General features: G+C 36.6%; 3 protein-coding genes across 10 annotated transcripts in view; 1 reads left to right on the top strand and 2 right to left on the bottom strand.

Moving 5' to 3' along the window:
* LOC122572420 (fringe glycosyltransferase) overlaps positions 1-13,399 on the bottom strand; it is a 118,153-nt gene extending 104,754 nt beyond the window's left edge. The window contains exons 1-4 of one of the 3 annotated variants that reach the window (XM_043737362.1): positions 13,270-13,399; positions 12,448-12,714; positions 11,252-11,491; positions 2,461-2,509 (exon numbers count right to left, since the gene is read on the bottom strand). In XM_043737362.1, the coding sequence (XP_043593297.1) occupies positions 2,461-2,509; positions 11,252-11,491; positions 12,448-12,552 (394 nt within the window). In that variant the 5' untranslated portion in view covers positions 12,553-12,714; positions 13,270-13,399. Of the gene's footprint in view, positions 1-2,460; positions 2,510-11,251; positions 11,492-12,447 lie in introns of all 3 variants that reach the window. The other 2 variants (XM_043737361.1, XM_043737360.1) reach the window with 2 other exon arrangements.
* Positions 13,400-14,021: 622 nt separating this feature from the next.
* LOC122572566 (lethal(3)malignant brain tumor-like protein 3) lies at positions 14,022-24,581 on the bottom strand. 4 transcript variants are annotated; one of them, XM_043737647.1, is made up of 17 exons: positions 22,745-24,581; positions 19,785-19,992; positions 18,791-19,085; positions 18,457-18,696; positions 17,750-18,384; positions 17,509-17,668; positions 17,250-17,421; positions 16,989-17,169; positions 16,720-16,906; positions 16,426-16,643; positions 16,119-16,347; positions 15,849-16,038; positions 15,638-15,759; positions 15,199-15,562; positions 15,047-15,121; positions 14,657-14,966; positions 14,022-14,574 (listed from the first exon to the last, which is right to left on the bottom strand). In XM_043737647.1, the coding sequence occupies exons 1-17, from the start codon at positions 22,783-22,785 to the stop codon at positions 14,449-14,451; spliced, it is 3,753 nt and encodes a 1,250-aa protein (XP_043593582.1). In that variant the 5' UTR covers positions 22,786-24,581; the 3' UTR covers positions 14,022-14,448. The 4 variants fall into 4 exon arrangements, with proteins under 4 accessions (XP_043593582.1, XP_043593581.1, XP_043593584.1 ...); XM_043737646.1 differs by having other exon boundaries at positions 16,720-16,918; positions 22,745-24,579; XM_043737649.1 differs by lacking the exon at positions 22,745-24,581 and adding an exon at positions 22,558-22,707 and having other exon boundaries at positions 16,720-16,918.
* A 148-nt stretch (positions 24,582-24,729) lies between these two features.
* Positions 24,730-27,835, top strand: LOC122572573 (protein-L-isoaspartate O-methyltransferase domain-containing protein 1-like). Of its 3 annotated transcripts, none has more exons than XM_043737665.1 (5): positions 24,730-24,867; positions 25,898-26,227; positions 26,293-26,427; positions 26,503-26,754; positions 26,843-27,835. In XM_043737665.1, the coding sequence occupies exons 2-5, from the start codon at positions 25,921-25,923 to the stop codon at positions 27,754-27,756; spliced, it is 1,608 nt and encodes a 535-aa protein (XP_043593600.1). In that variant the 5' UTR covers positions 24,730-24,867; positions 25,898-25,920; the 3' UTR covers positions 27,757-27,835. The 3 variants fall into 3 exon arrangements, with proteins under 3 accessions (XP_043593600.1, XP_043593599.1, XP_043593601.1); XM_043737664.1 differs by having other exon boundaries at positions 24,803-25,251; XM_043737666.1 differs by lacking the exon at positions 24,730-24,867 and adding an exon at positions 25,294-25,652.
* The last annotated feature ends 147 nt before the right edge of the window (positions 27,836-27,982 follow it).

Below are 27,982 nucleotides of genomic sequence, written 5' to 3'. Positions count from 1 at the left end.
TCTCCTTCTTTGATCAACGCGTGATTATCTAACGACGAGACTGCAACATCGATCGAAGAAGTTGTCATCGTACGCCGCTCTTTACCCTTGAAACGTTCGTTTCAAATCGCGGCAAGAAAATATCCAGATTCTTTGAATCCCGATGAGTTTCTTCGACGAAGATGAAGAAGATTCGTGCATCGACTCCAATACCTTCCACGATCGATAGAATTCTTCAAAATTCCAAAATAATTTCTTCGAAAATTCCCTCGACAGAGAAGACTCGAGTACATCGACTGCAAAATTTGTCGTCGTCTTTGGACGATGCTCGGATCTTTGCATCTCCGTGAAATTCTACGAAATTCCAAAACTACTCTTTGAAATATTTCCTCGACGGAGAAGACTCGACTACATCGACTGCAAAATTGTTCATCGTGCAAAGATCTTCGTGAAATTCTACGAAATTCCAACGACACTCTTTAACGCATTTCCTCGAAAAGGAGATTCGAGTACATCGATTCTAAAATTTGTCCCAACATCTTCAGCAAGTTCTTCGAAACTACGAAACGTCTGCGTAACGAATCTTCGCGTGAAGATCCCGAAGATCGACTCGAAAGTCTTTCGCGATCCTCGCTCGATTCTTCGAAATACCAATACAGAAAATCCTTTGATAAAGCTACTCGGAGAAGAATGGCAACTAAATTCCATTTCCATCGGATTCGATCGAATCCAGCAGGTGGTCGATCAACGCGATCCCTTCCCCCTTAAATCAGTCTGGGAGCATCTCATGCCAGTCCAATTACGCCGGTTCGTCGGATTAATCCCGCGGCTTGCCAGATAACGATACACGCGTGTCGTCCACGATCCACAGCCATTAAAACATCGAACCCACGTTGAGTGGACAGTCGTTGCGAGGCGGTGTGTTTCGGTTGGCGACCATTAACCGGGGACGACGAGCGAACTTTTGAAATGATTGACGAGCACGGGTCCGCGAGCGAACCAGCTCCTACACGCTCGTTCGTTCCGCGCCGGCAATTATCGCGTAAACGAGGCCAACCATTAAGCCCGGCCGTAATTATCCTTGCCTCGTATTACAACAGAAATAAACGCTCCTATTCGGTTCTTCTTTCTTTTTCTTTCTTCTTCGTTCTTTTCTATTTATCCGCTCCCTCGTTTATCCTTTCTCTTCCGCTACGTCTCTTTCCTCTCTTTTTTCTTTTATACATATGATATAACGAAATAAAACTGTCCGACTACGTTTCGTACGATCCTTGATATATTACGATACCACGTAGTCGTACGAATAAAATTATAGTTTGGTTGGACAGAATGATGATAGGGATGATTGGCTAGGAGGAGATCGACAAAGTCGAGCCTCGAGTTTAGTCGCTGCGAGAAGCGACTTTTTCGGGTTTAATTACTCGCTTCATTAATGAAAGTCCCGAGAGGAATTGCGTGACGAGAGACGGTAGCTTCGTGGGTGTTTTAATCTTTGTTGTTACGTAGAATCAGGAAGTTTGTATTTTAATCGACATGTAGTGATCTCACGCGTTACTGTTTCACGTTGTTCGAAAATGTACAGGGACGAGTACGTCGTCGCTGATTCCAAATTTTCTAATTGCTCCGAAGTTTCTATCGACGCCGTTCCCAAGCTAAGCTTCTTAACCAGTTAGCTGTTACGACCTCTTTGAAATGCGTGTAAAAAATGTTTGGCAAAAAGTAAGCGACGACGAGTATACTCGTCGGGCACGGAGTATACGTGACTCTCGCGATATAGAATTAAGTTACAACGAAATAACCGTTTTACTTTTGGATTTTGTTACTGACGGGGCTCGTCGTAGCGCAAAATAGTGGCATTTCTTCGCGACGAGTATACCCGTCAAGAACAGCTGACTGGTTAATTCACGCGCTCTAACGCAGCAAGTACGACAATGGATGAAAATCTTTACGCTCGACTGTTCCCTTCGAGTAATCACAGATTACTGTCAATTACGTAACACAAAATTACACGAGCTGCAAATTTCTTACAGATATACGTTTCTTTCGAGTTTCGCCTTCGCATCGTACGAAGAAACGAATAAGAAAGGGAAAAATTTGGCCAGCTACGTCGAGTGCAAAGGACCTATTTTAGATTTTGAACCTCCACGACGACTAGGCTTCTCGATCGCGCTGTTAGTATTAACTGCCCTTTGTCCAGGTTTTCTCGCGTCTGTCCCGAGGAAGTAAACTGGAACGTTCGCTAAACACGACCGAAACTCGAAAAGCCACAAACGCGTGCCATTTCTACGTATCGTCACACGAAGATCGAAGATCGAGCGGTGTTTTTCGCTCGTGGATTTTACCGTCTCGCAGACGTTTCCTCGAGTTCTCTACGTTTCAAAACGCAGTAATCAAATTCGAGGAACGGCAAGACGAAACAAGATCGCCGAGTAAAATGCAAATGGGAAGAGTAGAAAGTAAACAAGTACAAAGTATACTCACTGGTCTGATTCTGAAAGTAGGGATCGTCCCGGTCGGTGAAGAACCAAGTCTGAAATCATAAATAAAGAAAGGTTAAACCGAGAGTACTCGACGACCGGATAACAGCTACTTCTACGCCGGTTTTGACTCTAACGATCGACGTGTCGGTCACGTACGCAGACGCCATTGTTTACCGCGGCTAACACGCGCCACGTACCGATCATAAATTTCGATTTCTTCCGTTGCTTCGAGCTTGCTCCATCTACGTCCACCGAGCTCGATAAATCGCTCTCGCGAGTTTCTCCCTCGATCGCCGCTGGGAAAATAAAATTCTTCTTTTTCCTTATTTTCTCTCCCTTTTTCTTTTTTTTTTTTTTTTATTTTTGTAGGGACAAACAACGAATTAAGATAGTTGTCAACAGATTTTTATCTGTATTTAATCGTCAGTAAATTATACACATTCGTACGTAGTAAATTACAGACCGTTCATACATCTGTAATTATGGAGAATAAAATATCGTTGAATCGAAGCTATTCGAACACGCTGGAATAAATTTCGTAGAATTACAGAGATTAATACAGTCACTATACAATGAATTGACACGCGTTTTCCATTAAACAATCTTTTCTCAGATTATACATTGGAAATTCATAGCGTATCAAGTTTTTCTTGCCCCGCACGAAAGTACTACTGAACGATACGGAATTTAATATGCTTGAACCTAATTAATTAGTACGTACATGATATAACAAATACAATGACGCGTCTTTCTTACTTTCTTCAGCCACTCTATATCGTAAAGATATTAGAGAGAATTTTTAAGTTGTTCAAAGCCAATGTCTTTCCAAACTTCCAAACTTTCAGAACGTCTAACAAAATTATAGTCAAAATTATATGGCTGTCTCTATTTTTTTCTTTTTTTAGTTATACAGCTTTTCGAAGATCCAAAAATCTACTAATCTTCTCCGTAAGAGTAGAAATCCAAAGAAGAGAAATTGCAGCTAAACGAGATTTTCATTCTATCGTTAGATTTTCAGTCTATTAGTCCATCCAGTAATTACGTTGATCAATGTACGCTTTCCGACGATCGTCGATAATTTGGCAAAAAATTCGACGAGACAGTGAGGCTGCGAATGAGCATTCTCAGATCGAGAGAAAACACCTTAGGAATTAGGAGCTCTGGGTGGTTGGTCGGTGTCATCTGCATGAGAGTAGAGCGACGACGTTGAAGATTGGTGCAGTGCACGTGTTAAAGCAGTCGCCTATTTTTAGTTGGCGAGTTCCCTTCAGGAAGTGAGCGTCGACGGAACGAGGGGTAACGCTGCCGTACCAGACGTCACGAGCATTGTCTCGAAGATTTTCACGTGGCGGGATGCGCTTTCGAACCCGAGGAAACACGGATCCCTGCCACTTGTGCGCGGCAAAAGAGAAACAACGTGGGAGAAACGCTCGTTCCGATGTAATAGACGTCGGAAACGAGTAGAAAGTGGCGAACTCGTATCAAAGTGGTCTCTAAGCGTCCAAAAGAAACAAGATAAAAGAAATGGAGCAGATTTCTTGCGACGTTTTTTCGGTCAAACTATAGACAGACTTTGGTCGATATACGAAAGAAATTTTGAATCTTAGCTGGAAGTTCATCTTTGTTCGTTTTATTCCTCGAATTACGGTATAGTCTAACAGTAAATATATTTCATCGTGGTGTTTGCAGAACTAATTCGAGAGACATAGACAGGAAATGAAATACTCTGGAAGATTGTTCGAGCTGTTTGAGAGATTTCGTTATTGAAGAAAGCGAATAGCTTTTGAAGGAAAGATTCGTAGAGTCGTAGATGGAGAGAGTCTAACTATATTTCGATGTTTGCGAATTTTCGCTGAAAATTTTCATGATATACAGGGTGGCGTGATTAAATGGGATCACCTAGATATCTATCTTGTTTATTGTTGAACGTAAAGCTTCTCGGAACAAAGTTACGCTACTTCAAACGTCTTTGAACTCTTGCAAGAAGAATTTAAAAAACGCATAAATTTGTAGATATATAGTTCCGTCTAAAAATGTAACAAAGATTCCGAAATACTCGTAAAAGAGTGTAACTTTGTTACTGGGAAGCTTCTCTAGATGACAATAAGGTATTTGGATGATTCCATTTATCCAACCATGTATAACGATCTAACACGATGACACAAACGGGCATGATATAATTGCTGCTGAAAGAAATAAGAAGAAAGTATAGAATAAAATTTCTTAACACTTAATTTTCGAGAAAAGCGAGTTTCAAAATTCGTCAAGTACGCTGGAATTTGGGTAATTCCCACCTAAGTACGAATGAACGATCGGCAGGAAGTAATTGCACCTGTGAAAAGAAATAGAAAGTGCGAAACAAAATTTGTCCGTTTAAGGCTTCGTCTCGAAGAAAACAAAGTTTGTCGAACGCGTTTAGCTCGGAATCGACCTGACATACGCGCGTCATGAATTTTCGGATTTATTTTTCTCGGCGACAAAGCGTTCCATCGAAGAATTTTATTCCACGTTCTCGACTTATTATAAAAAATTGTATTTTCTCCGCGTTCTTCTATGAGAAATCGCTTTATTCGTTACTCGGCCGTATCCTATTTTCTAGTTTCTCGCGTATTCGTGCTTCGAATGGCGAACGTATTTCGCGCGTGACAAATCGCTGTTCCTCCCGATTTCCCAAAACTTGAATAGCGGCTTAGCAAACAGCGGTTGTTGGATGGCTATCCATGGAACGTTATCTTACGACCGACGATAAGAATTGTCGCGACAAGACGGATGTCCTGTATAACCGACAATTAAACCGTGGCGAAGGGAGAGACGGAACAAACGCGGAGGAAGAGGAAAAAGAAAAAAAGAAAAAGGTGAGACGAATAAGCTCCCGAGTCAGCGTTCGCAGAAGGAACACGAATATCCGGCAAACAAGAGACATCGCACGCCAGGGAAAAAGAGGGACGAGAGACGCGATGACGTCAGTGGCACCGGCGTCGCGTTACATCGACGTAATTACGTTAATCCACGCACGTACGTCGCGGCTAAAACGGGCATCGTCGTTAAGCCGATATCTCCATTGCACTGGGACCCAATTCTCTCTCTCTCTCTCTCTCTCGAGAATAATTTAAACGTTTTGGTTGCAGTCTCCGTTTCCAACTCTATGGGCGAGGCGACGTTAGGAATTAAATAGGCTGTTCTCGACTCCAGCTAGGAGAGTACTCGCGTCCCGTTTTGTAATAAACTGGAAGATCGAGAAATCCGAGCTGTAAATCGTTCGGGAAGGAACATCACGAAGTATGTGGATCGAGATCAGTGGATCGTTTGAGAAGGTCCGAACCTAATATAATACCTAATCTATAAACCTAAGAATTAGGTAGTCGAGATACTAAATGTATAAATATACGAGTACACGAGTGTGTGAAAGTAGGAGCTTGCGAGGACTCGAAAATCTGAATACTCAGATAGGCGAGTGTGTAAATGTTTACGTACTTGAGCATTTAAGTACGTACTCGAATGTAGTAACAGTGGCTGTATACCTGAGCTGTACGTGCGTTCCAAACTCTGAGAGCAATGAATATCGAACAGCTAGAAACGCACGATACACGCGCAAACACCAAACACGAAAATATTATTTCGATACTCTAAAAATATCGACGGACAAGTAAACTACAGTGTTTTCGATGCTCGACGTCCCAACGCTCCGAAAAGTCGTAACCGACGTCCGATTAATTTCAAGGAGAAGTCCTCGGTGATCATCGATACAAAAAAAAAAAGAGGACAGAGAGACGGGAAGAAGAAATAAAATGAAAAGGAGAAATTAACTCGAGAGATACTCTGTATTTTACTCGCGTAAAATTACAGCGATGCGGTCGGTGAGCGTTTCCAGATAAATAAACGACGTAATTGATCAATTATCCGCTGACGTTTCAGAGGCGAAACGGCTGTTGTAAATTGAAGGGTTGCGATATAGGGCGAGTCACTGAAACTAATGACAAACGCTTCGACGGCCGATCGATCGGTATCCCCGGCAGAAATCCTCCTCCGAATGAAATCCTCCGATGAACACCTACAGCATGTTACTTAACAGCGAGCCAATCGAGCACGATGACTCTCGAATTGCAACACGTGAATTCCAGTCGGATACAAAGTGCAACACGAGCAATTTGTCGAAATCGAAAGTAACCCTGTAGCACCGATACGATGGCAAATTCGAACACTGTCATCCGAACGTTATCTATGGTTCTTTTACGGTTCTTCCGCGACCGTTAATACTAACGCTTTTACCATCTATGCAAATGTATGTAATATCTATGCAAATACATTCGCGGTCTTGAGACTCTGCGGTGTACAATGACTCGCGAAAATAGCTGAACATTTAGCGTAGAAAATTATGGCATATAAATAATTGTGCGTTGTACGAAGCTCTTTGAAACTTCATTAGCACTGCGACGGGACACGATTACGGCGATTTTACTGGTAATGTTTGGAACCAATCTGGAAATGTGTATAGAAGTTACGTTTATTAAAAACATACCATTGATCATTAGTACAGTTGAAAATTAGTACAGGATATGAATCGAAGTATGGGCGTCTGATGAACCTTCACTCGAATTGACCATCGTGGTTATATATTCCAGCTGATCGTTATTGATACCGAGGCGATGATTACAAGAGGTTACAGGTAATGACAGCAATCGGACAAACGAGAGGTCGATGACAATGAATTTAGGTTCGATACGAATTCACGGCCACGGGAAGACGAATCCGATATGATACATGATCCTGGTGTAACTCCACCTACTAATCGTAATGACTCTCTCAATAACTAACTCTATAACTTTTTCGATACCTAACTAACTTCCAGTACAAATGGAACTGCCCTTACATGATCCCCTCGCCACTTCTCGGGTCAATCTTTGTTTTTAAGGAGAGCTGCATAATTATTCCATACCTCTGTTGTTACATGTCCGTCCCGTGACCGCGGCTACGTTCGGCTACTCATTATGTCACCTTGAGCCCAAGCCCATCGTCATAAACTCTAAGTACACATAATCGGATTAGCGTCTTACAACTATTTCCTATTTTTATTGCTTAAGGGTAGCTACAATAAAAGTCCGGGCTAGGGTATTGGAGATTTTCCTAATCACTCCAAAAGAAAGGCCCCGATGTCCTTTCATCTCCGACACATATAATTAATATTGAAAACCGTTATGCTATATTCCGGCTTGCTGATATACCTAGCGAATAATCGACTATCCAAATACTCTGACGTTCGTGGAGAGTATGCTTGCAATAAATATTTTCTAATTTCTGTGTGCATGAATTTCCAGATTCTCAGGTCTCAAACTTTGTCAATATAATCGCGACTACAATGTCTCGTGACAGCGTTGTTAATGAAATTTCGAAACCTTTCGAAACATTTCTTCAATTATGGTATTCAGTCGCATAGACGTAAAAACTAGCAGCTGTAAAGGCAGAAGCCACGTTAACAACCCGAAGAGAAATTCATTTACATTTAGGACGAGCCTACTAGCAAGTCAACAATACAATCAGTTCTGGCAGTGGTCCGTTTTTCTACCTAACTCCCTTTTCTTCGTAAATCATTTCTCTCCTGAGAATTTGTAAAAGCCTGAAATGAAAGGAGCATCGGGATATTTTCTAATATTCCTTCTTGCCTGTTCATAGACCATGCAACGTCCTTGGAAATAAGGATAGAACGTAAAACTGCTTTTGTTTCTGGAAGATCGCCGTAGGTAGTTGCACATATTAACTCGATGTCACACTGAGATCTTTGACACCATCGAGTGCTTTTGCTAGAATATTTTTAAATATCCAAAGGTCTATAATATTGCTTATATCCTTATTTCTAAACTGCGAATTTTTATTCAAATTCGCATCTCTATGAGGACAACTAAAAAGAATAGAATGCAGGCAGAGACTTCTTTCATCCGGTAAATATTGTAACAAGCATCGTGCTTCGATGTATCCGGTGCATGGTGAATCAGTAAAAACTACCGTTTGAAATAACTCGTTGTCCATTGACTGTATGAAGCGAAATTTATCGCGTTTAAGCAGTCTGCTGTGATATGAGTACACTTAAATTTTCCAATAGTTTATATTTTTTGAGATATCAAGGTGACTGAGAGTTTTAATGACCACCGTACGCTCTTTATAACGTCAGTCGACTCAGCTGGATATTCTCTACAAAAAAGAATCATAATATCTATAGTGAAAAAATCTTTGGTTTAACGGATATTTTAATACTTCAATTTGTTGAATTTAACGTGTGAAAAACAAAACAACGTGAAACATAGGAATATCGCCTCGCGTCTTTGCTTCTCTTTCATTCATTAAATTTGACAATTTAAAATTAAAATAGCTGCTAAACCGATTGTTTTTCATTGGAATGTCCAGGTTGATCGACTAATGTTATAAAAAATATACCTATCGACGTCACCGTAATATCTCAAAGAATGCAAGATATTAAAAAATCAAAATGTACACATCTGACCAGGCTGCTGAAATACGATAAGTTTCACTGGAAACATTTTTCGATAATAAAGTCCATAGATAACGAGCTACTTCGGGTGGTAATTTTTATTGACTCACCTGTACATATTTGCACGCACGTTCTATGTATTTTTGAACCTGGAAATTTCTTGTGAATGCATAAAAATGTACAGTCTCGTTATCTCATACCCTGACCTATCCTATTTTATTATAGCGTAATCGAATACGAATACTGAAACACCCAACGTCCTTCGGCAAGTCGATAGTTACTACAATAATTAATCGCTTTCATCGACCACCCTCGACGAGGATACAACGATATATTGCCCCAAGACGTAATTCAATCAAATTTCTTTTACTCTGAATCCATTGAGCAAAACGAGCTAAGCTACGAGGCGCGCTTCAAAGAAGACCGACGACGAAGTAACGGGCAAATGTTACGTCGCCTCGAGAACACGAGTGCTCCGAAACGATCTTTTAGGTCCCTGGATAATTCGTTCGAATGCGCGATTCCTGAGAATCTCGATTATTAGTCGGCCCTCCGGCGACTTTTCTGGGCTGCTAGTTCCAGGAAGTGTCGCCGGTAGCGATGGGAGCGGAAGGCCGAGCAACAGGGGGGAAGTACAATGCATGCAATTAGTCGTGGCAAGATAATATCGCGAAAGTTGAGAGTTCCTAGACCTTCTTACCACCTACCTACGCTTTTAAGCCGGCAATCCACCGGTAAACTACGCTAAACTGTGTCGTGCTAAATTTTCAATTATTTGCTTCGATATGCACATACATACAATGGCGGGCAAAGGTTCATGAAGCAAGAGATACAAAGAGACACTAGAATTTTGCAAAATGGATTTATATTTAATAAGAGCAATGAACGAACGTAGTAGGAAGGTTACTAAGATTCATAAACGAAACCTACCAAAGGTGTGCTATTAAATTAGATGTAGCTTAGCTTAGCTATCCGGTGGATCTTTAAGGAGGTTTCACAGTCAACGAAGACCAGAAAGAGATGGATGAAGCGAATAAAACGGATGGACAGACGGATTCGGAAAAGACGAATACATAAAATTCGTTTGTTTCAAGAACATGAGCTGAATACACAAATAAAACGCTGTACACGGTACGTGGAAGTTGATGGAGAACAAGAGACGCAGAAAGAAGGAAAGGGTAAAACGGAAATACAGAGAATCCCGTTCCCACGACGAGTGCTCATCAAGCTGAAAACCGCCGTGTATATGCTCGACCGAACAGTAACAAATCGCACACAGAGTGGCCTCTATTCTAAACAGTCATCCAGTCTAACGAATTAATACTTTCTTTTCGAGAATCAATTAATACTCTTCGCTGAAAACTACTTCAAGTATTGTTCGTTAATACATAGAGATAAAAATGAGCTATTACGTGGTAACGATTCAATTACAACGGTCGAACAAAGTCTACGTTCTAAAACTAATTGCTCATAAACCTAAGCTTTTAGTTTAACCTTTAACATTATGTTTAATCCTGCTAATGCTTCGGTTTATATCTGGTTCTTAAGACGGTCCTTAGGCCTATTATACGCTCTCAACAATTACTGAGGGATCGAGTATTTGCATAACGGAAAAGCCGGGTTTTTCCAGAAACTACATCAGGCACAAGCAACGGGGATAGTTACCCTCTCTCTTCTATTACAAAACAATACAACCGAACTTTCCTCCGTGATTACATGGGAGCAGACAGACAGTTGATCTTCTGGCTCATGTTCTGTAACCATTGAACTCTCTGTGTCCACGTAAATTGTTTTAAATACGCATATTTTAGATTCTGTTACCGCGGTGTTGTATCAAATCAACCACCCCTATTACCTTAACCAGGGGATCGATCAAATCGTGGTGTCGATTATTGTAATCGTAGCAGGAATTTACGACTCCCGTGAAGTGATATCTCGTGAACGCGTCTGCCCCCGATTGGTCGAAAAAACATGTATGAATATATATATATATATATATATATTTTTTCGTATATCTTTTTCAATCTTCTATATACATATACGAACGTCGAGTGGCTGTATGCATATAGTAAGTATAGCGCAATAGAATCTTATAAGAACATATTATATAATATGTAGCATTACTTACATCTAGGATTATACCTAATCCAGTATTGTAATCTTACAAAATTACCGTAGATATGAACTATGAAGATCTGATATACAGGAATAAGGAGGATATAAATATCTCAACAGCGCAAACCATGGCTTGGGAAAATATTCTGTAGACGTGTAGAAGCATAGAGGCTTGGAAGGATTTGTCACGTACCTGATCCTTAGCGAATTGAAACCAGGTGCTGATGATAGCTGGCAAACGGGAGTGATGATAATGCTTGGTAGTTTTCACGCTGATGAACACATCGTCGAGATTCGTGGTGAACGGTGCCATGGTCGCAGTCGCGATCGCAGGTGTCACCGAAGATTCCTCGTTGATCAGCACCCTCCTCGAAGCTGGCACTTCCACCAGTACGCTCCTACTGTTCACTTCCACCGTCATCTCGTCGACCCACTACGCAACAATGCCACACACACACGTAAGTATAAAACCAACCGCGATACGCTTCATAATGGATCGGTAATATTTTGTAAACATAGCACGCATAGAACAATAATCTGATCGAGAATTCTTGGAAAAGAAGCGAGCACGTGCACGCGAGCTCACGGAATGTTTACTCTCACGACGTTCGCGACGAAACAAGTTCGAACTCGATTTACCGTTCGATTAACATAACTGGCTACCGAGAATAGCGCTTCGAGAATAGAACAATTAACACGTCATTTGGAAGTGACATCTCTCTTTATTACTAAAGTCGATTAACCCCTTGCCTTATGATCTTTTCTATTGATATAGCAGTTGCATAAAATATTTGCACATAACCTTATTATCCAAAGTAACGCTTTTCTTTATCAGGTTCAACGTTTCATTTTTATAGTATATCAAATTTTTATCGTCTTAAAATAAAAGTATCATCTACTACCGAATGATACGAAATTTGATATATTTGAAACTAATTAATTTTATATGTTGGACCGTACTTCATTTACTTCTATTTATATATTTATCTGTCTACCTTATTCTATTGCTTTTATTCTTCATTCTCTTTTGCCTACTCCATTCTCCGTTAGTGCTACTCGCCTATTAATTATACACTTATTTTGTTTAATGTTGTACTAGAGGATTCTCACTCGTTGAATTAATAACGTACTAATGTAATTACTAATGTGAAAATAGTTTTCCTATCTACCGTATGTATTGCTATTAACTTTAATAATTTATTGATTTAACACTCTAAAGCAGAATACTGAAATATTATATGCAATTTGTATTCACTAATCGACAGTGATCTGAAATAAAGGGGTTAAAATTGAACTTTGGCAGTAGACGCCACGTCTTGTTATTCAACGTTGTAAAGCGAAGGATTAATAATAATCGCTAACATATGTAAGACAAATTAAAACGTTTACCTGACGGGGTGCAACAGCCTGATAAAGAAGAATGGTAGCATAAGCAGTGGCGAGAACAAGTACCAACGCCTGGAGACCTCGTCTAGTCGGCAGGCTACGGGGCATTTTAGCACTTCCGGTGCCGGCGTATCCCGCGCCAATCACCGACAATCGAGCCTGTGGCCCACCGCCACCGAATTTCACCGACCGTCCCTCTTCCTCGTGATTTTCACGTTTTTCTCGAACTCCAATGATCAACGGCAACCACCTTGCATCGTTCCCCTCCTTCTGCCGCGTGAAAAATACGCCAGTCATAACATACAGAAGTAATCACGTTCCCGCGCGTCACTTCCGCGTTACTCTTTCAAAATATCGAATAAATCGTTCGCTTTCGATAATCAAATCTAGCCTACTCGTCGCACGAAATGATCGCGTCTGCGCATGACAATGAATCACGCGAACTGTAACTCGATTCACTGTAATACACGATCACGAATGTCCCATCGAAAGTTCCTTCTTGTCACTTTGTAAATTAACTGAAAGGATAACCTGCAAAATTTCGGTTATTCCGTTATATTTAATTGTCGATGACACCACCAATGTCATCGTTCCGTTTCGCGTTAATTTGTTGTTAATTCGGTCAACGATTTATGAAAATCGGTTAAAATTTCGAAATCGATCTCTGTTTGAAGAATTATAGATTTCAATTGAACGATAATCTCGTGTTTCAAACAATTCGTCTTGCGAATCTATCGTGAAAAACTATAAATACTTTTGTAAATTGATTATAATTGATTGTTTGTTTTTTTTGTATCGTTGTACTATAAATAATTTCAGGACAACCTGTAGAAGAGCGGCGAGTGTTTGACAGTCAAGTGGTTGTCACACGGGAACGCTTTTGTGAAGCGGAGATATACGAAGAGTCACGAGGCGAACACGCACCAAAACGTAATACTGCACGGCGCGCGACAAGCCACCGACTGAACACATGGCCAGTCGTCGTGACTACGCTGTAAACATCGCCATAGCAGCCACTTGGCCGGCGTGGTGGGAGAGCGACCTGGAGAGTGGCACAATGTCTGGAACGAATGAGAAGGGGGACGCGTTTTAAATGGAGCACCGCCTCTTCGTTGTACATCGATCCGATTAATAACTTAATAAATTTTTATATCGATTAGAAATCAATGAACAATAAATGAAATAAGCAATTGTAAAAATTATTACCTTACTTTACTTTCATTTTTTAATAAATAAACATTGTGTATGAACTTTTGATTTATAACTTAACTTATATTTATACAGTCTGCATTCTTGAATCCGGATCTTTTATTTATAAAATACATTTTTTATACAGTTGTTTTATTTATCTGAATTGACTTTCGTTCATCGTTTCTTTCATATATCTTTTATATGTAGTGAAGATAAAGTATCAATTGCAAAATATTTGAAATATGATATACGTTATATAAATATGTTACTGTTATTTTGGATAAATTCATTCTAAAAAGTTCAGAGGATGTGTGTTTACAGGTGTAAAGTTATTAATATGGGTGTCGCAGGTCAGGTGTAGATTCCTTCATAAAAGACTACTTATATTTTTGTATTACAATATTTAATTATTAAGATCGTCAATATTTACATTTGTACATGATTCGATGCACTTTACAGTATAAGAAAAAAATTAAAACAGATAATCGTAAGTACTTCATCATGAGTGTTCATTCGAGCTGTAGTTACATCTCGTGATCACAAATCGATAAAAATCGTCCATTTTAACTTCAAACATACGATCATCTTTCACTTCAATAAATGTCTTTTGTATCATCGGATTAGGATTTGTTACAAATTTTCCCTCCATCTGTAAATCAATATTCCTAATTGCGATAGAAGATACATTTCTATCCCAATGATTCCAAGCTTCTTCTCCTTTATTTTAAATAAATACATCTGACGCAATCGTCATAATAGCTGCCACTTTGCACTCTTTAAAACCCAACTGTATGTGCGTTCATCGCACATCATTCACGTTGCTCTTCGACGTAAAAGAACTATACTATTGTACAACTTAATCGCAGGTCCGAGACGCAATCCCAATAGCGATATCAAATCCTCTTGAGTCAACATTAAAAATGCTTCACCATCAATATTCTATAAACATCGAATACGAAATTAAATACAGTTTGAATATAATAAATTGTATTACATCCCTTCCTTTTTTTTAAATACTTACGTGTTGCCTAAAGATATTTCCTACTTCTTTACAATTGGGAACGCTCTGTATAAATTTGATAACTTCTTCGTTCGACCACCTTCGAGGATTCGTGTTCTGTTTCGCTACTATCCTGTTTAAAGCATTGCTATGTTTCGCCCATATATGCGGCGAATCCGGTAACGGATTATATCCAGGATTGTAAACGGATTGGTACAATTCTTTACGTAATTGTTTATCAGGCATATTTGCAGCATAGGGTATAGTAGTTAGCGACGAGTCACCATACGAATTCGAAAGGGAATATAAAGGTTCTTCAGAAACCTGCCGTCTATAAAAGTATAAAAACATACAAGTTAGTTACAAATACATGTACGGTTATAAATGCAAGAAATATAGTCATGAGTGAACCTTTTCTTTCTCTTTCTCAAAAGTTCGTCATCATCTGTTTGTCCGTCACTGTGATGATGTTTCGATTTACTAGACCTGTAAATTATAAATTACTCATATACATAGCAATTACAACAATATACAATATAATACAGAATATTTGTATAGCTTACTTTTCCGAATTTTCTGATTTGTCATTCTTGTCGGAGAAATCTCCATCTTCTTGTTTAATGTCTTTCTCAGTCTTGATTAATCGTTCCTCCGAAAACAATGGCTTCTCCAATTTCTCAGACTTTTCCATTTTTATTTTGTCTGCTTTTTCTAATTTTGGTCTATCCTGTACATCATCTTCAAAGTCGCAAGTCTCGTGCTTCAGATTAAGTCTATCGGCTAATTGCCTAACTTTATGAAGATTCTGAGGTGAGTACGGACATCCAGATGCAGAGTTATGCGTTGCATATTTAGGCCCTTTTACATGCCCTATTCCTTTACAGCCATACGTTCCACACTCAGGCCTGTCATTTAAGTTATCCGGAGCTAGAGACAGTAATACGTATTTAGAGTAAAAATATAAAAACACGAGAGGTATAAAAATATTTAAAAAATTTTTACTTAATGGTGGTTCCAAAGGATGACCCGTTTTCATACACCAACCCATGGGATGTATGTCAGGGGAATCGTCGTCGACCCAATAAGCATGATTTTCTGGCCATCCGTCAAATCGTATTTTTAGCCTGTAAAACAAAAGTATATACATATACAAATAATTGTACTTGCCTCCACTTGATTTTAAGATAAAAATAAATATTTGTAAATTACATACATATGATCTTTTACGTCTTCGACTGTTGCTACCCTTATAAGTTGAGGCACGCGTTTATCAACCGCTTCTAATTTCATTCCACGCTTAAACCCGCAAGGTGGTCGTTGTTTAAAAGCTCTCGCTGGCGCGACCATGGAACGGCTTTCCCTGAGATACGCATCCCATGTGAAAGATTTAGGGTCTTTATAATCTGAAACAATAAATTCGCATTTTTACATGCATCGACAAGATACAAAAATATAAAAATCGAATACATATTATTTCGCTTACTATTTGGTGGCGTTAGACTATGACCATTATGATGACACCATCCCACTGGATGAATGTATGGAGAACTTGCATCCGCCCAATAATCATACACTTCATCCCAAGAATCAAAATGAACTAATATACGGGAATCCATTAGGCCTGCTATGCTAGCTACACAAACCAAAGAAGAATGCTTCCTATCTACCGCTTCTAATTTCATTCCTACGCGGAAACCAGTTGGGCATACTGACTAAAATAGTAAAGTATATTGGTGAAGTTCACGAAATTAAAAAATAAATCGTTTGATTAAAAATTGATTGGCACTTACACTTTTATTAGAAAAAATATTTTTTGGCGTTGCAGTAGCTTTGCAAATTTTTAGATATGCGTTCCAATTAAAATTACTAGCTACGTAACCTTTCGGTGGATCTAATCGATGTCCATTCTTTTCCGACCAGCCAACCGGGAAGATGTCCATACTGTCTGCGTTTACCCAAAAATCGTAATTTTCTGCATATCCATCAAAATGCAAACGTATTCGATAACCTGGAATGATCCAAACAAATAAACTGAGTATGTTGTTATAGATTGAATATAAAAGGAAGAAAGTGAAATAACTTACCTACTACTTCAACAACCGTAAGAACACAATATCGTGACGGGTGTTCAGGATCTATTCCTTCTAATTTCATTCCAACTTTGAAATGATTTTTTGCGTAAGGGAAGGGGTCTTTGAATAATTTAACGGGTGCTGCTTTTGCTTTACAATGTTCAAGATACTTAGACCATGAAAATCCGAGTTTCCCTGTCTGCCAAGGATACTGAATACAGAGACACATTTATAAGCAGTATGTTTCAATGATTGTAAAAGGAAAGTTTGGTTACAAGTACCTTCGATTCAGTGTTATCTCCTTGACTCTCTTCATCCATTCCTGTAATAGTATCCTTTGTATCCTCGTCTGTTTCAGACTTCACCTTCTCTTGTCCTTTATCTTCGGATTTCTCTTCTATTTCTTTAGATTGTTGCTGTTCTTGAAGTAATCTTTTACGTTTCCGTTTCGCGCGTAGATCTCTGCCAATAAAATAAAAATAAACTTATAAAAAAGTATATATTTAATTAAATATTAGAAAACTTTATATCGAACAACATACTTCAAGTCTTTTTCTTTTCGCATCGGAGGCTGTTTCTTGGCTTCTATTATTTCCGTACATGATGGACCACACGATATCGGACTTTCAAATTCTGCAGCTAGTCCGTAACATCCACAGCCTTCACAATGGTACATTGTATCCGCCGAAACAGTCCTCGATTTTCTATCATCGGCTATAAAAATAAACTCGGTCACATTCGAAAGAGATCTTCCTCCACTCTTTAAAAGAAAATATGCATATTTGCATTGTTAATACTTACGTTTCTTTTCGTTGTTTATATTATTAACAGTTACAGGGGTAGACTTGGAAGAATTCTGTGTCGAACAAACATTCTCTTTATCGCCAATGCAATCTTTACCTTGTTTGTTATTTTCGTCTTCATCTACTACTTCCATAATACCAAATTCATTCATACAAAACTATGAAATATAATAAATTTATTCGTTATTTCATTAAACCATGACATCAAAAATTAACTTTCTAATGTTATATGGTCATACCTTTAATGTACTTCCTGGAAGAGTACCAACACCGTCTTTCCAATCTAAAACTTTCGCCGCATCGAAATTGGAATCGTTATGTGTTGCATTTAAATGATCTTTCAAGTCTTCATGATTACTTATATTAATCTTAGTATCATTTTTATTGTCTGTTAATGATTCAATGCCACAGCTTGTGCGTGTTTTAATAATTTCGATTTTTATATCATCGTCGACATTAGTATTAGTAGTAAGTTTCACAGTTTTATCTTCACTAGGAACTACTTTAATCAAAGTAATGTCATCATCATTTTGCACTTTCTTATCCTTATCTTGTTCTGATTCCGGACTACTTAGTGCATAGCTTACATCAACTATACTCTCTTGAGTAGACTTTGGAAGATTTTGTTTTTTCATTCGTTTTTCACTCGATCCTCTTAATATATTGCTTATCGTCTTTTTTCGCTTCTCAGGCATACCGGCGTCGTCTTTTTTCGGAATAGGGGTAATAACCGCGGAATCTGGATTCTCTGTAATTTTTATACTATCTGTAGAATTATTATTTCCTTTATTTGCGTTTAGTAAACTCATTTTTGCAATAGGATGCAAAGGAGGTGGATGTGTAGCTGAATTTGTAGTTTTTGACTCCCGTAATACTATAATATAAAAAGAAGGGAATAGTTAATTCAAATTTAACAATACAATGAAGTACGCTTTCAAGTATTTACCTGTAATAGTTCCTTTACTTTCTGTATTAATTTGGCCATTGTTAATTTTTAAATTAAACATACTGGATTTAGTAGGTCCACTCTGTTGGGGTATGCTGACTGGTAATAATAAATTAGCCATGTGTTTCGGAGGTTGACTTTGAGATCCTGTAGTAGTACTCGTCGAAGTTTGAGCTAATTGTGATATAACTGGTGCTATCACTAATTTTGGTTTAGCTATCTGAGTTGTAGTTAGAGCTCCTAATAAAAGATATGAAAAAGTGAATTAAGATTATATCAATAAAAAGTATCTTTTTTATTATTCATAATTTTATCATGAAAATAAAATAGTCACCTGCTGGAATAACAACAGATTCCCGTGATTTATTCGGCTTAATAAGAGTCCCAAGATACGCAAAGGTGTGCTTGCCTGCTTGTGCATTGGTTTGATTTCCTTGAGAGGTACTTAAGGGCACTATCTGGGCAGTAGATGCATTGGACTTTCTAAGCAATATATGTTTCTGTCCTTGCGAAGTAGTTGTGGTACTGACAGTATTAATTGGCCGATGGATTACAATATGTTGTTTATTCTGAGAAGTAGTAACCTGACTTGGCCCTTGTATAAACACTTTGTTCTGTCCAGTAACAATCTGTAATTAAAATAAAATAAACAATTCATTGATGATATTAAAATAATTTACAAATCACCAAAAAATTGATTAAATAAACTTGACGTCTTAACACAATTTAATCATGTGTCATTTGATCATTAAAAATTGTCTAATTTTGTGTCACTCCTTACATATTTACAAATTTGTGTCTTTAAGAAATATTTGAAATATTTTTGATATACTATAGTAAAATATCTGAATGGTTATAAAAATAATGTTCAATGTAATTTATACTTTTCTACTTGTAATCCACTATACCAAGTATATTGAACAGATCTATATTTATTATAAAAGTGTACACTATTCACTCCTATCACCTATACATGGAATCTAATAGGATTTCACACTCTACATGTGTATATTCCATATTCACTTGCATATGAAATAATAAAATTATTGTTAACAGTACATTCTTAAAGTACCACAACTATACTGGATCATTTTATATAATTATAGGTTACTCTGACCTATATACTATAACTATACACTTTATTGTACTATACAGTATAATATATTATTCTACTTATGTAAGATTATAAAATTATGAATATTAAAAATATATTCAGATTTTATTATAAAATTTTTTGATGTTATATTACATTTAATATGAAGAGAAAATAATATTCTGTCCTAAAAACTCAAGCTATCTCATTCAAGATAAGGATATTAACAAATTACCTGATTATTGACTGGATTGATAATAGCAGCCAATTGAGTAGCATTAGGTGAAACCAAAGTCTGATTTGTGGTTGTTGGTGGAGCCGAACGTAATTTACTTTGTTGAATGTATAATAAAGGCATAACGGGTGTTGTTGGATCATCTGACTGTGGAATCTCCGTGCTACTATTCTCATCTACATCATCTACTACTATTTCTTCTTCCATTCTGTTGAAAAAACATAATGCAATATATTCTTAGAAATTGTATAAAGAAACTCACTTTGTACATTTAACGATTCAAATCATCATAAGAACATTTAAGAACATCAATCAACATTATATTATCAGAAAATTCTGTTTACTTATTTATATTATATTATGACACAAATATATAAAAACATAACTAAAAGATTAAAAGATAAAAGCAACTTAAATGGTCTAATTATTTAAATCTTATTTATACTCAAAAAATTGATTTTTGAAAGTTGTTATAAAAAAGAAACGATTGAACAGGCAAAATGATAACAAAACATCTTTTTATTAAAAAATGAATTAATATCTAAAGAATATCGTACGATGAATGGAATGAAAAATAATAGACAAGTGAAAGTATTTTGTAATTCTACAAACCTAACAGTGTATAATATATCTCCTATCACCAAGTAGAATTGTTGCTAGTTACATAATTTGCAAATAACCGCAATTTTTGAATACACAAAGTTTAATAACTAATGCAATGGTATCCCGGATAGCCATAACTGGGCGTTAAGAGAATCACTAACACGATTTGAAATACGCGCCGAACAAATATCGTTCAGTGTAGTTACGTTATTAATTTTCACGCTTTCAAATGCATCAGTTGGCCAACAATTTATTCCATACATTCTATGGAACACCAGAAATCCTCGGGCGCTAAAAGTTTCAACAGTTACACCATAGATATTTTTATTGAAGCACTTTTACAAATCGTTCAACGCGTATCACGAATTACTTGAAGAACACAACGCGCACGCACGCACACTTTTCACTGAAATAAGGGGATGGATTAAACTATATAAAACTGATCATTTCTTGCGGGATTCACAGGGATTCTCAGGGTAACGCAAACAATTAACTCGACATAAGCGAAGAACGAGCCAAATTGAAATTCCAGTGAATTCTAAACGACTAATTTCACATATTTTTTAAGCGTTCGAGCCTTCATTCTGCGTACGCTACAGCTATATCCTCATAGGTTCTAACTGTAGTAGCGACGGCGCAACAGGCCGCTTCCTATTGGTTAATCGGAGTTACACTGAAGAACAAGTTCACAATCTCGACCAATCGTAACATTCGCGATACACTATTAACCGCATCGGATGTACAGATTTTTCCCAAGTATGAGTAATTTTGAAATCATTCAAGGATCATGCACTGTTGATCGATAACTATATACCACGTAACAAAGTTTTTTTTTTATTTAATCTACTGCCATTTCGCGGACAGACTTTTCTCGCCCGATCCTTTCACGAATGTCCCGCGCAAATATCAACCCAAAAAAAAAAAATAAAACCAATTCGCGTTCCGCTGATCAATGCGAGCTAAACCAAGCTCAATTTTTTTAAAAAGGCGAGTCACATACTTGTCACTATTTAACAGATTATCGCATTGGATTTTGAAAATTGAAATTCACCAAGATATCGGTAATTTAATCAGAATATTTGATACGAAATGTATCCGATTCACATATACTTTAAGTGTAGTTCTACATGTTAAATTTTATTATTTTATTTTCATAGTTGTTGATTTTAACCAATGGCAGAGAGTTGTCGCGTGACGTCATATTGTTATCGTGGTTGGATTGGTTAAACGTAGCAGTACGTGTAATCGGTAAAAAGGATTCTGCCTTTGAAACAGTAATTTCCGACGAGCTCTTGATAAAATTATTAAATTTGACGATCAATATTTTCTACTGTACCATACGCGAAAATATCATTTATATTAAGTTCATAGAAAATGATAATTGATATATTCATTTCGCACACTAAGCAAATACTCAAGTTTCGATTTCGATATACTTCTGCATTAACCTCTAAAATATAAAAGCTAACATTTTTAATGCTCGATATATATTATTGCTCTGTATAATGAATTTACAACTATCAGATTATGATTACAGTACTGGAATTTCATAAATTTACGTCTGAAAGAGATAAAAATTTGTAATAAAATATTGTTAGCATCAAATTTATTAAAGTTTTTAATAATGTATAAACTTGATATAAATTACTAATAACGATAATAATACGACATAAATACGATTTATGCATTTCTTCTAAATTTTGTAAAAAACAGTATAAAGTAGATAATCCTGAATGAAAGCAGATTTTTTTTTAATTATACGACGTTCAGATTACGAATACCTTTGTTATTTCATGAGCAATAACAGTAGAATATGTATATTTTAATAAAGTACGAGATATTTAATCTACGAGGCTATTAAGGTTATTAAAAAAGTTTTCAAAGATACGAAGAAAACAAAACTAATTCATTATTTTTACTTTATCGGTATAAATTGATCTTATGAATATGTAGATATAATCACTATCAAAGCTCCAAGTCATAATATTTTAAGTATATTTCTATATGAGTGAACGTAAGTTGAAAAAGAATATAAGTAAAGACTATTATGATCATCGTGGTAATATATATTAAAAAGTTTGTACACGTTACATTCATTCATAAATACTTTGCAACTTTTTTCAAGTACACCAATGCAAGAAGTTACGGGAAGCTTTATAGGTATACTTACTAGGATAAGTGAATGTTGGTCTAACGAATTATGAGCGGTAATTTTAAGGATATAATCTATCGAACGTCGATCGTGAGAAAAAAATTACTTGACTAACAAACAACTGAATATTTAATGTTATCACTGTCATATTTTACACGCGAACAGCACATTGTAAACATAAGAAATTATACGATAATAAACTCACGTTTTAAAGTTGTCAGTCGCCATCATATGCGAAGAGACCATATCATTCTAACTGCGCATGCGCATCGACCCATGTTGCTTCTGCTGTAAAGGCTCATTCACATTTGTCCACATAAAATAGAATAAGATAAAAATGTTTAACTGTTTCAGAAATATGTATTTAATAGCATATAATAAAAATTTTTTGGCTATCGCCTTTAAAACGTCAAAGTAAATTTATTTTACAAATAAAATCTTTTTTCTACGAACAAAATACAACTTGTGTACAATTAATCTTCGAATATATAAAGCAATGAATGATCGTAATCATTCTTTCGCTTATTTTCATACAAAAGTTATATTAAAGGTTAAAAAATTGTCTCCACTTTCAATTTTGCAAAATAATATTTCAAGTTCTCCGCATCAATCAAATCAAAGTAAAAGTAATTTATACTTTTGGCCCCGTAAAACAAGAATTAAACATTACGCTCTTCGGTATCGATCGAAATAAAAAATAGAAGTAGGTAGTATATAACAAATTTAATGGAATTGTCGACTACATTGGGACTCTTATTTCCTGCTGCGCGTCCACAACGACAGAGTTTCCTTATTTTTAACGCAGCAACTATAAAATTTCCATACGTTATGCATATATTCATCGCACATTTAATTCGCTACAGTAAATTCATTATCACATATTCGAAGAACCGTATGGAAGTATAACGATTGAAAAGCGCTCGGTTTAGCGAAGCTTAAGAATCGCTTGATTATAAATATGCGCGAATCTATATGTATATGTAAGTATAGATTCATTTACGCCTATAAATGTACATACATATTTACGTATTTGAGAAACATATGTCAAAGAGTACGTAAACGCTTGCGCTCGATGTTGCACGCCAGTGGTGTCCAAGCTGAGTTTCGGAACTTGGAGAGTCTTTTCTCACTCGAGTATCGTTACCATGGTACAGAAACGCTAGCTAATACCGTGCTATAGACTCAGGTCCAATACAAACACTTCCCGCGTATTGTTTTCTGTTTGAAGAGAGAGCTAGAAGAAGAGGGAAATCTCATCGGAGATCTCTCTCTAAACCCTCTTTGTCTTATAGGGATGATGGCAAGAGGGGGGATGGAAGCCGTGTAAGGGGCAGGGTAGTATACACAGGTCTAGCAATTCCCATAACGGGAACAAAGCTCTTAATGAGATAAGAAATTAATGAACGTCAGTTTGTCCACTAAGGAGTAAGGAGCTTCAAGTCAGGAGTGTGACTTGTATGCCTTACTATGTTCTGTATTTTACTTTAGTGTATAAACTTTATTGGTATATTCAATAGGTAAAAGTAAGACTAAAATGCCATATAGTAAAAAATCTATAAATGCTTTATTAAAAAATTATAACAAAAATATGTACGTCAATAATCTTCCTTTAACGCGTTGATATATGTATAACGTACATGTTTACTGTTCTTAGGCATGATTCTATCAGATTCTACTGTACGAGGATAAACGTACGCTATGAAGAAGTAAGACAAAATCGTTATGAGAATATAACCTAACAAACATGAAGATGGTACCCCGCTGGGGGTAACCATCCACATGCTATGTATTTATAAGATACAACATTTTACCTAATGTTCCACTGGACAAATTGTAAAATCACAATTAAACAATAAAAAAAAACAAGGTAAAAAAAAAAATCGTTATGAAATTCAGTTTATAGTAAATTCAATAACACATCGATATTAACTTTGCATTAATAAAGGCGAATGATACTTCGAAATGTATGCATGAGTATATATCGTTTTACATTTCATATTTTTGTTATAACTTTTTAATAAAACATCTATGAACTTTTTGTTACATGATATTTTAATCCTATTTCTACCTATAGAACACACTGGCAAAGATTGCATACTAAACTGCGGGACACCCAGTGTATTGCTTTCATTAACCTCTAGATCGTAGCGCTCCATGGCTAGCGACCGATTTGTAAACCACACCTTATGACATTACGAACATTACCCTCGCCACGAGAGTTGCCATACCTATGAATACGACCGAGGTAAGGGGCTCCATCCGTAGTGACGGCACTGTCATACGCTTCGAAAAGGCCGATTAACACGCATACGCGTTTTGAAGGAAAAGGTAAAAAACGGATAGAAAAAGTAATTTGTGCGATCGACAAAATATTCGGAAAGATAATAAGGAGCAGGATGATGCTCGTAATTGATCGAATTTTATTCCGTGAAACTTGTCCGTGGACGTGTAACTTGTTATAGAATAGTTGGAAACGTACAATGGCGTAGAGACAGTTCGTGTTTTGTTCTATCAGCTGATGGACTTGATGGATTGTTGTATTTACCAAAACAGAAGACATAAGCAGTAAATCCAGTCTCTTGTCGCAAAATATGTTACGATGCGTGATACTGTGTGCATTATAATAAGCTAACTCGAGGCACCGAAAGATTTTTTTTCCGACTTAGCATCGACTCCATTATTCACTGTCATTGAGCATAGTGTTTTCATCTGGTAAGGGAACGTTTTGACGAGAACACTGCGAAAATTTTACATGCATTTCTCTCAAATTTGTAGTATCGATATTTATTTTATACGAATACGTAATTTATTATTTAATTTATCTTATTATTATTGAATACGACTTTCTGCTTTGTAAGATTTAAATATATACTTTAGTCGGTTTTGTATGTATATATGTGTAACGCACTTTGACGTAATTCTATCATGTTATATTTTGACACGTAAAAGTAGACACACACATTTGCTATCGTATTCATAATAAAATAATATATTTGGTATTGGAATTTCATTTATATCAGATGAATATATATTTTGGTAGATTATTATTTATCACATTATCCATATTTATATGAACTTTAATAATTGTAAATAATATACTATACTTTGACCTGGTAAGTTATTTTTAAAGTCAAACAACAATACAGTGTTGCGATTACTATATCCATATAAATCCACTTTGCCTTTAAAAGTACTTCAATAAAAGTTGTCAATATAGTAACAAAATAATAACTATTATATAAGCAGCAACAAAAATATAATTATATTTAAAGTACATTCTTTTAATATGTTTATATAAGTGCAAAAATATTTAATAGTACAATAAATATTTAATTAACATATTGAATCTTTGTTGCAGAGATCTTTTGTAAATTTGTAACAATGGGGGCAGCTGTAAGCAGCGGACAAAATAATGATGAATTAGTTGATAACTTAATGAAATCTGGATATATAAGAACGAGAAAAGTGGAACAAGTATTTAGAGCTATTGATAGAGCAGACTATGTTTTACCATCTCACAGAGAAAGAGCTTACAATGATCTTGCCTGGAAACATGGTAACATTCATTTATCTGCACCATGTATATATAGCGAGGTGATGGAAAGTCTTTCATTGGAACCAGGATTGAGCTTTTTAAATCTTGGATCAGGAACTGGTTATCTCAGTACAATGGCAGGACTCATATTGAGTAAGAACACTGCTGCTTTACTAGATCAATATAGAATATTCGTGATATCTTTGTGCCTTTCTTAGACCAACATGGAACAAATCATGGCATTGAGTTGCATGAAGATTGTTTAAATTATGCGTACGAGCGACTAGAAGAATTTAAGCAGAAGTCATTAGCACTGGATGAATTTGATTTTTGTGAACCAGTTTTTATACAAGGTGATGCATAAAGAATTTACTTATATATGACTCCTGTGAGAACAGAAAAGAGTCATGTAACTATACATTTAACAGGGAATTGTCTGAATGTTGCACCTGGTAGACAGTATGACAGAGTATATTGTGGTGCAGCATGTCCCGAAAATTACGAAGGATTTATTAAACAATTTGTATGTGTCGGAGGTATCCTCGTAATGCCGTTTAAAGATCATTTGCTACGTGTACTCAGAATAGATGAAGATACTTGGTTACACTTTAAAATGCTTCCCGTATCGTTCGCGACGTTAGTCGTGCCTACTACTTCAGAGCAAACGTTATTCCATTTACGTATGTATATTTATGATTATTTTAAAACAAGATAAAAAATGTACTACTGTTGTAAATCATTTTACATTATTATTTGTGTGTATTGCAGCTGAATGTGCTCCATTATCTTTGCAAGAATTATGCAGAGGTAAGATTAGGTGCTGTTTGCGGACAAATGTATGGAAGGAACACGAAGATCTGGAAACGAAAAAAGTAATTCTATTAGAACGGCGAAGATTTAGTCCTCCACAGCAAACCTTAACAAGATTTGTAATTCCTGTGATGGGAGAATCTGATGAATCGGTGTCGGATGAATCAGCGTCAGATGAAGATGATGAATTTACGAGAAGGGTATGCGTGTTGCTCAGTGTAGATACTGATCCTAGAGATCTGTACACAACTTCTCAAGTACGGGCTGTCGTACTGTGTAATATGAACGAAAGCCAGAATTGGCAAGTAGTAAACAGTAATGGTAACGTTGACTGGAACAATCAGAATCCTGAAAATTCTTCGGATAGTAATAAGTCCGTTTCGCGGACAGAAGAATCAAGCAATATACAGACTACTTCCAATTCGACAGAAGCAAAACCTGAGAATAAAGCAGAGGTACAGAATTTCACCAATGTCAGCGAAACCTATTTGAATTTACTCAAACATACTGAAACGTTGTTGAATATAAGCGAAAGTGATAGCGAAACAGAACAGGATGAGACTCTTGTTCAGCGTAAAAAAATGGCTAAACGGGAGAAAACGGATAGCGGTATCGTAGAAGATGTAAACTTAAGCAACGAAGATAATAGCCCTAGATCGAATACCAGTCAGTCAGACTCAGAACCTGTCGATCCTCCGGACATGGCGGAACCGATGGACATCGATCCTTCCAATAGCCCCCGTGACCAAGAAATAATAGTTGCCCGTTACGTGAACAGTAATGCCTTTTCTACGTATATGAAAGAGAAAATACATGAGTTACCATTGCCTTTTTCATCAAAGTTGTACCTAAATTATAATCGTAAGCTGTAATATAAGTACATTACATACGCGAATCATATTAATCTAATTTAAATAAATAAATATATGTATATATATATACACATACACACATACAGATAACTTGATTTCACGCAATAGTTTACATGGAATAATCACTGATGTTACTTTCTACATCTTTCTTTGCTTTTCTTTCTCTCAAACCGAGACCTAACAAGTCCTTGAACCAAAGAGTGCATGATACAGAAATCCATACTGT

The sequence above is a fragment of the Bombus pyrosoma genome, linkage group LG11, assembly GCF_014825855.1.
Source record: "Bombus pyrosoma isolate SC7728 linkage group LG11, ASM1482585v1, whole genome shotgun sequence".
In the NCBI taxonomy this organism is placed as follows: domain Eukaryota; kingdom Metazoa; phylum Arthropoda; class Insecta; order Hymenoptera; family Apidae; genus Bombus; species Bombus pyrosoma.
This window is presented reverse-complemented; position numbering and strand designations above follow the sequence as displayed.

What these genes read in the sequence shown, in the direction of transcription:
- LOC122572566 (XM_043737646.1), bottom strand. Translation starts at nt 22,785, where the DNA reads ATGGTCTCTTCGCATATGATGGCGACTGACAACTTTAAAAC. An exon ending in TTCCAGGAAGTACATTAAAG is followed by an intron (nt 17,669 to 17,749) that starts GTATGACCATAT and finishes TATATTTCATAG; the next exon opens with TTTTGTATGAATGAATTTGG. An exon ending in ATATTTTTTCTAATAAAAGT is followed by an intron (nt 16,348 to 16,425) that starts GTAAGTGCCAAT and finishes TTACTATTTTAG; the next exon opens with TCAGTATGCCCAACTGGTTT.
- LOC122572573 (XM_043737665.1), top strand. Translation starts at nt 25,921, where the DNA reads ATGGGGGCAGCTGTAAGCAGCGGACAAAATAATGATGAATTAGTTGAT. An exon ending in AATGGCAGGACTCATATTGA is followed by an intron (nt 26,228 to 26,292) that starts GTAAGAACACTG and finishes TGCCTTTCTTAG; the next exon opens with ACCAACATGGAACAAATCAT. An exon ending in TGAACCAGTTTTTATACAAG is followed by an intron (nt 26,428 to 26,502) that starts GTGATGCATAAA and finishes TACATTTAACAG; the next exon opens with GGAATTGTCTGAATGTTGCA.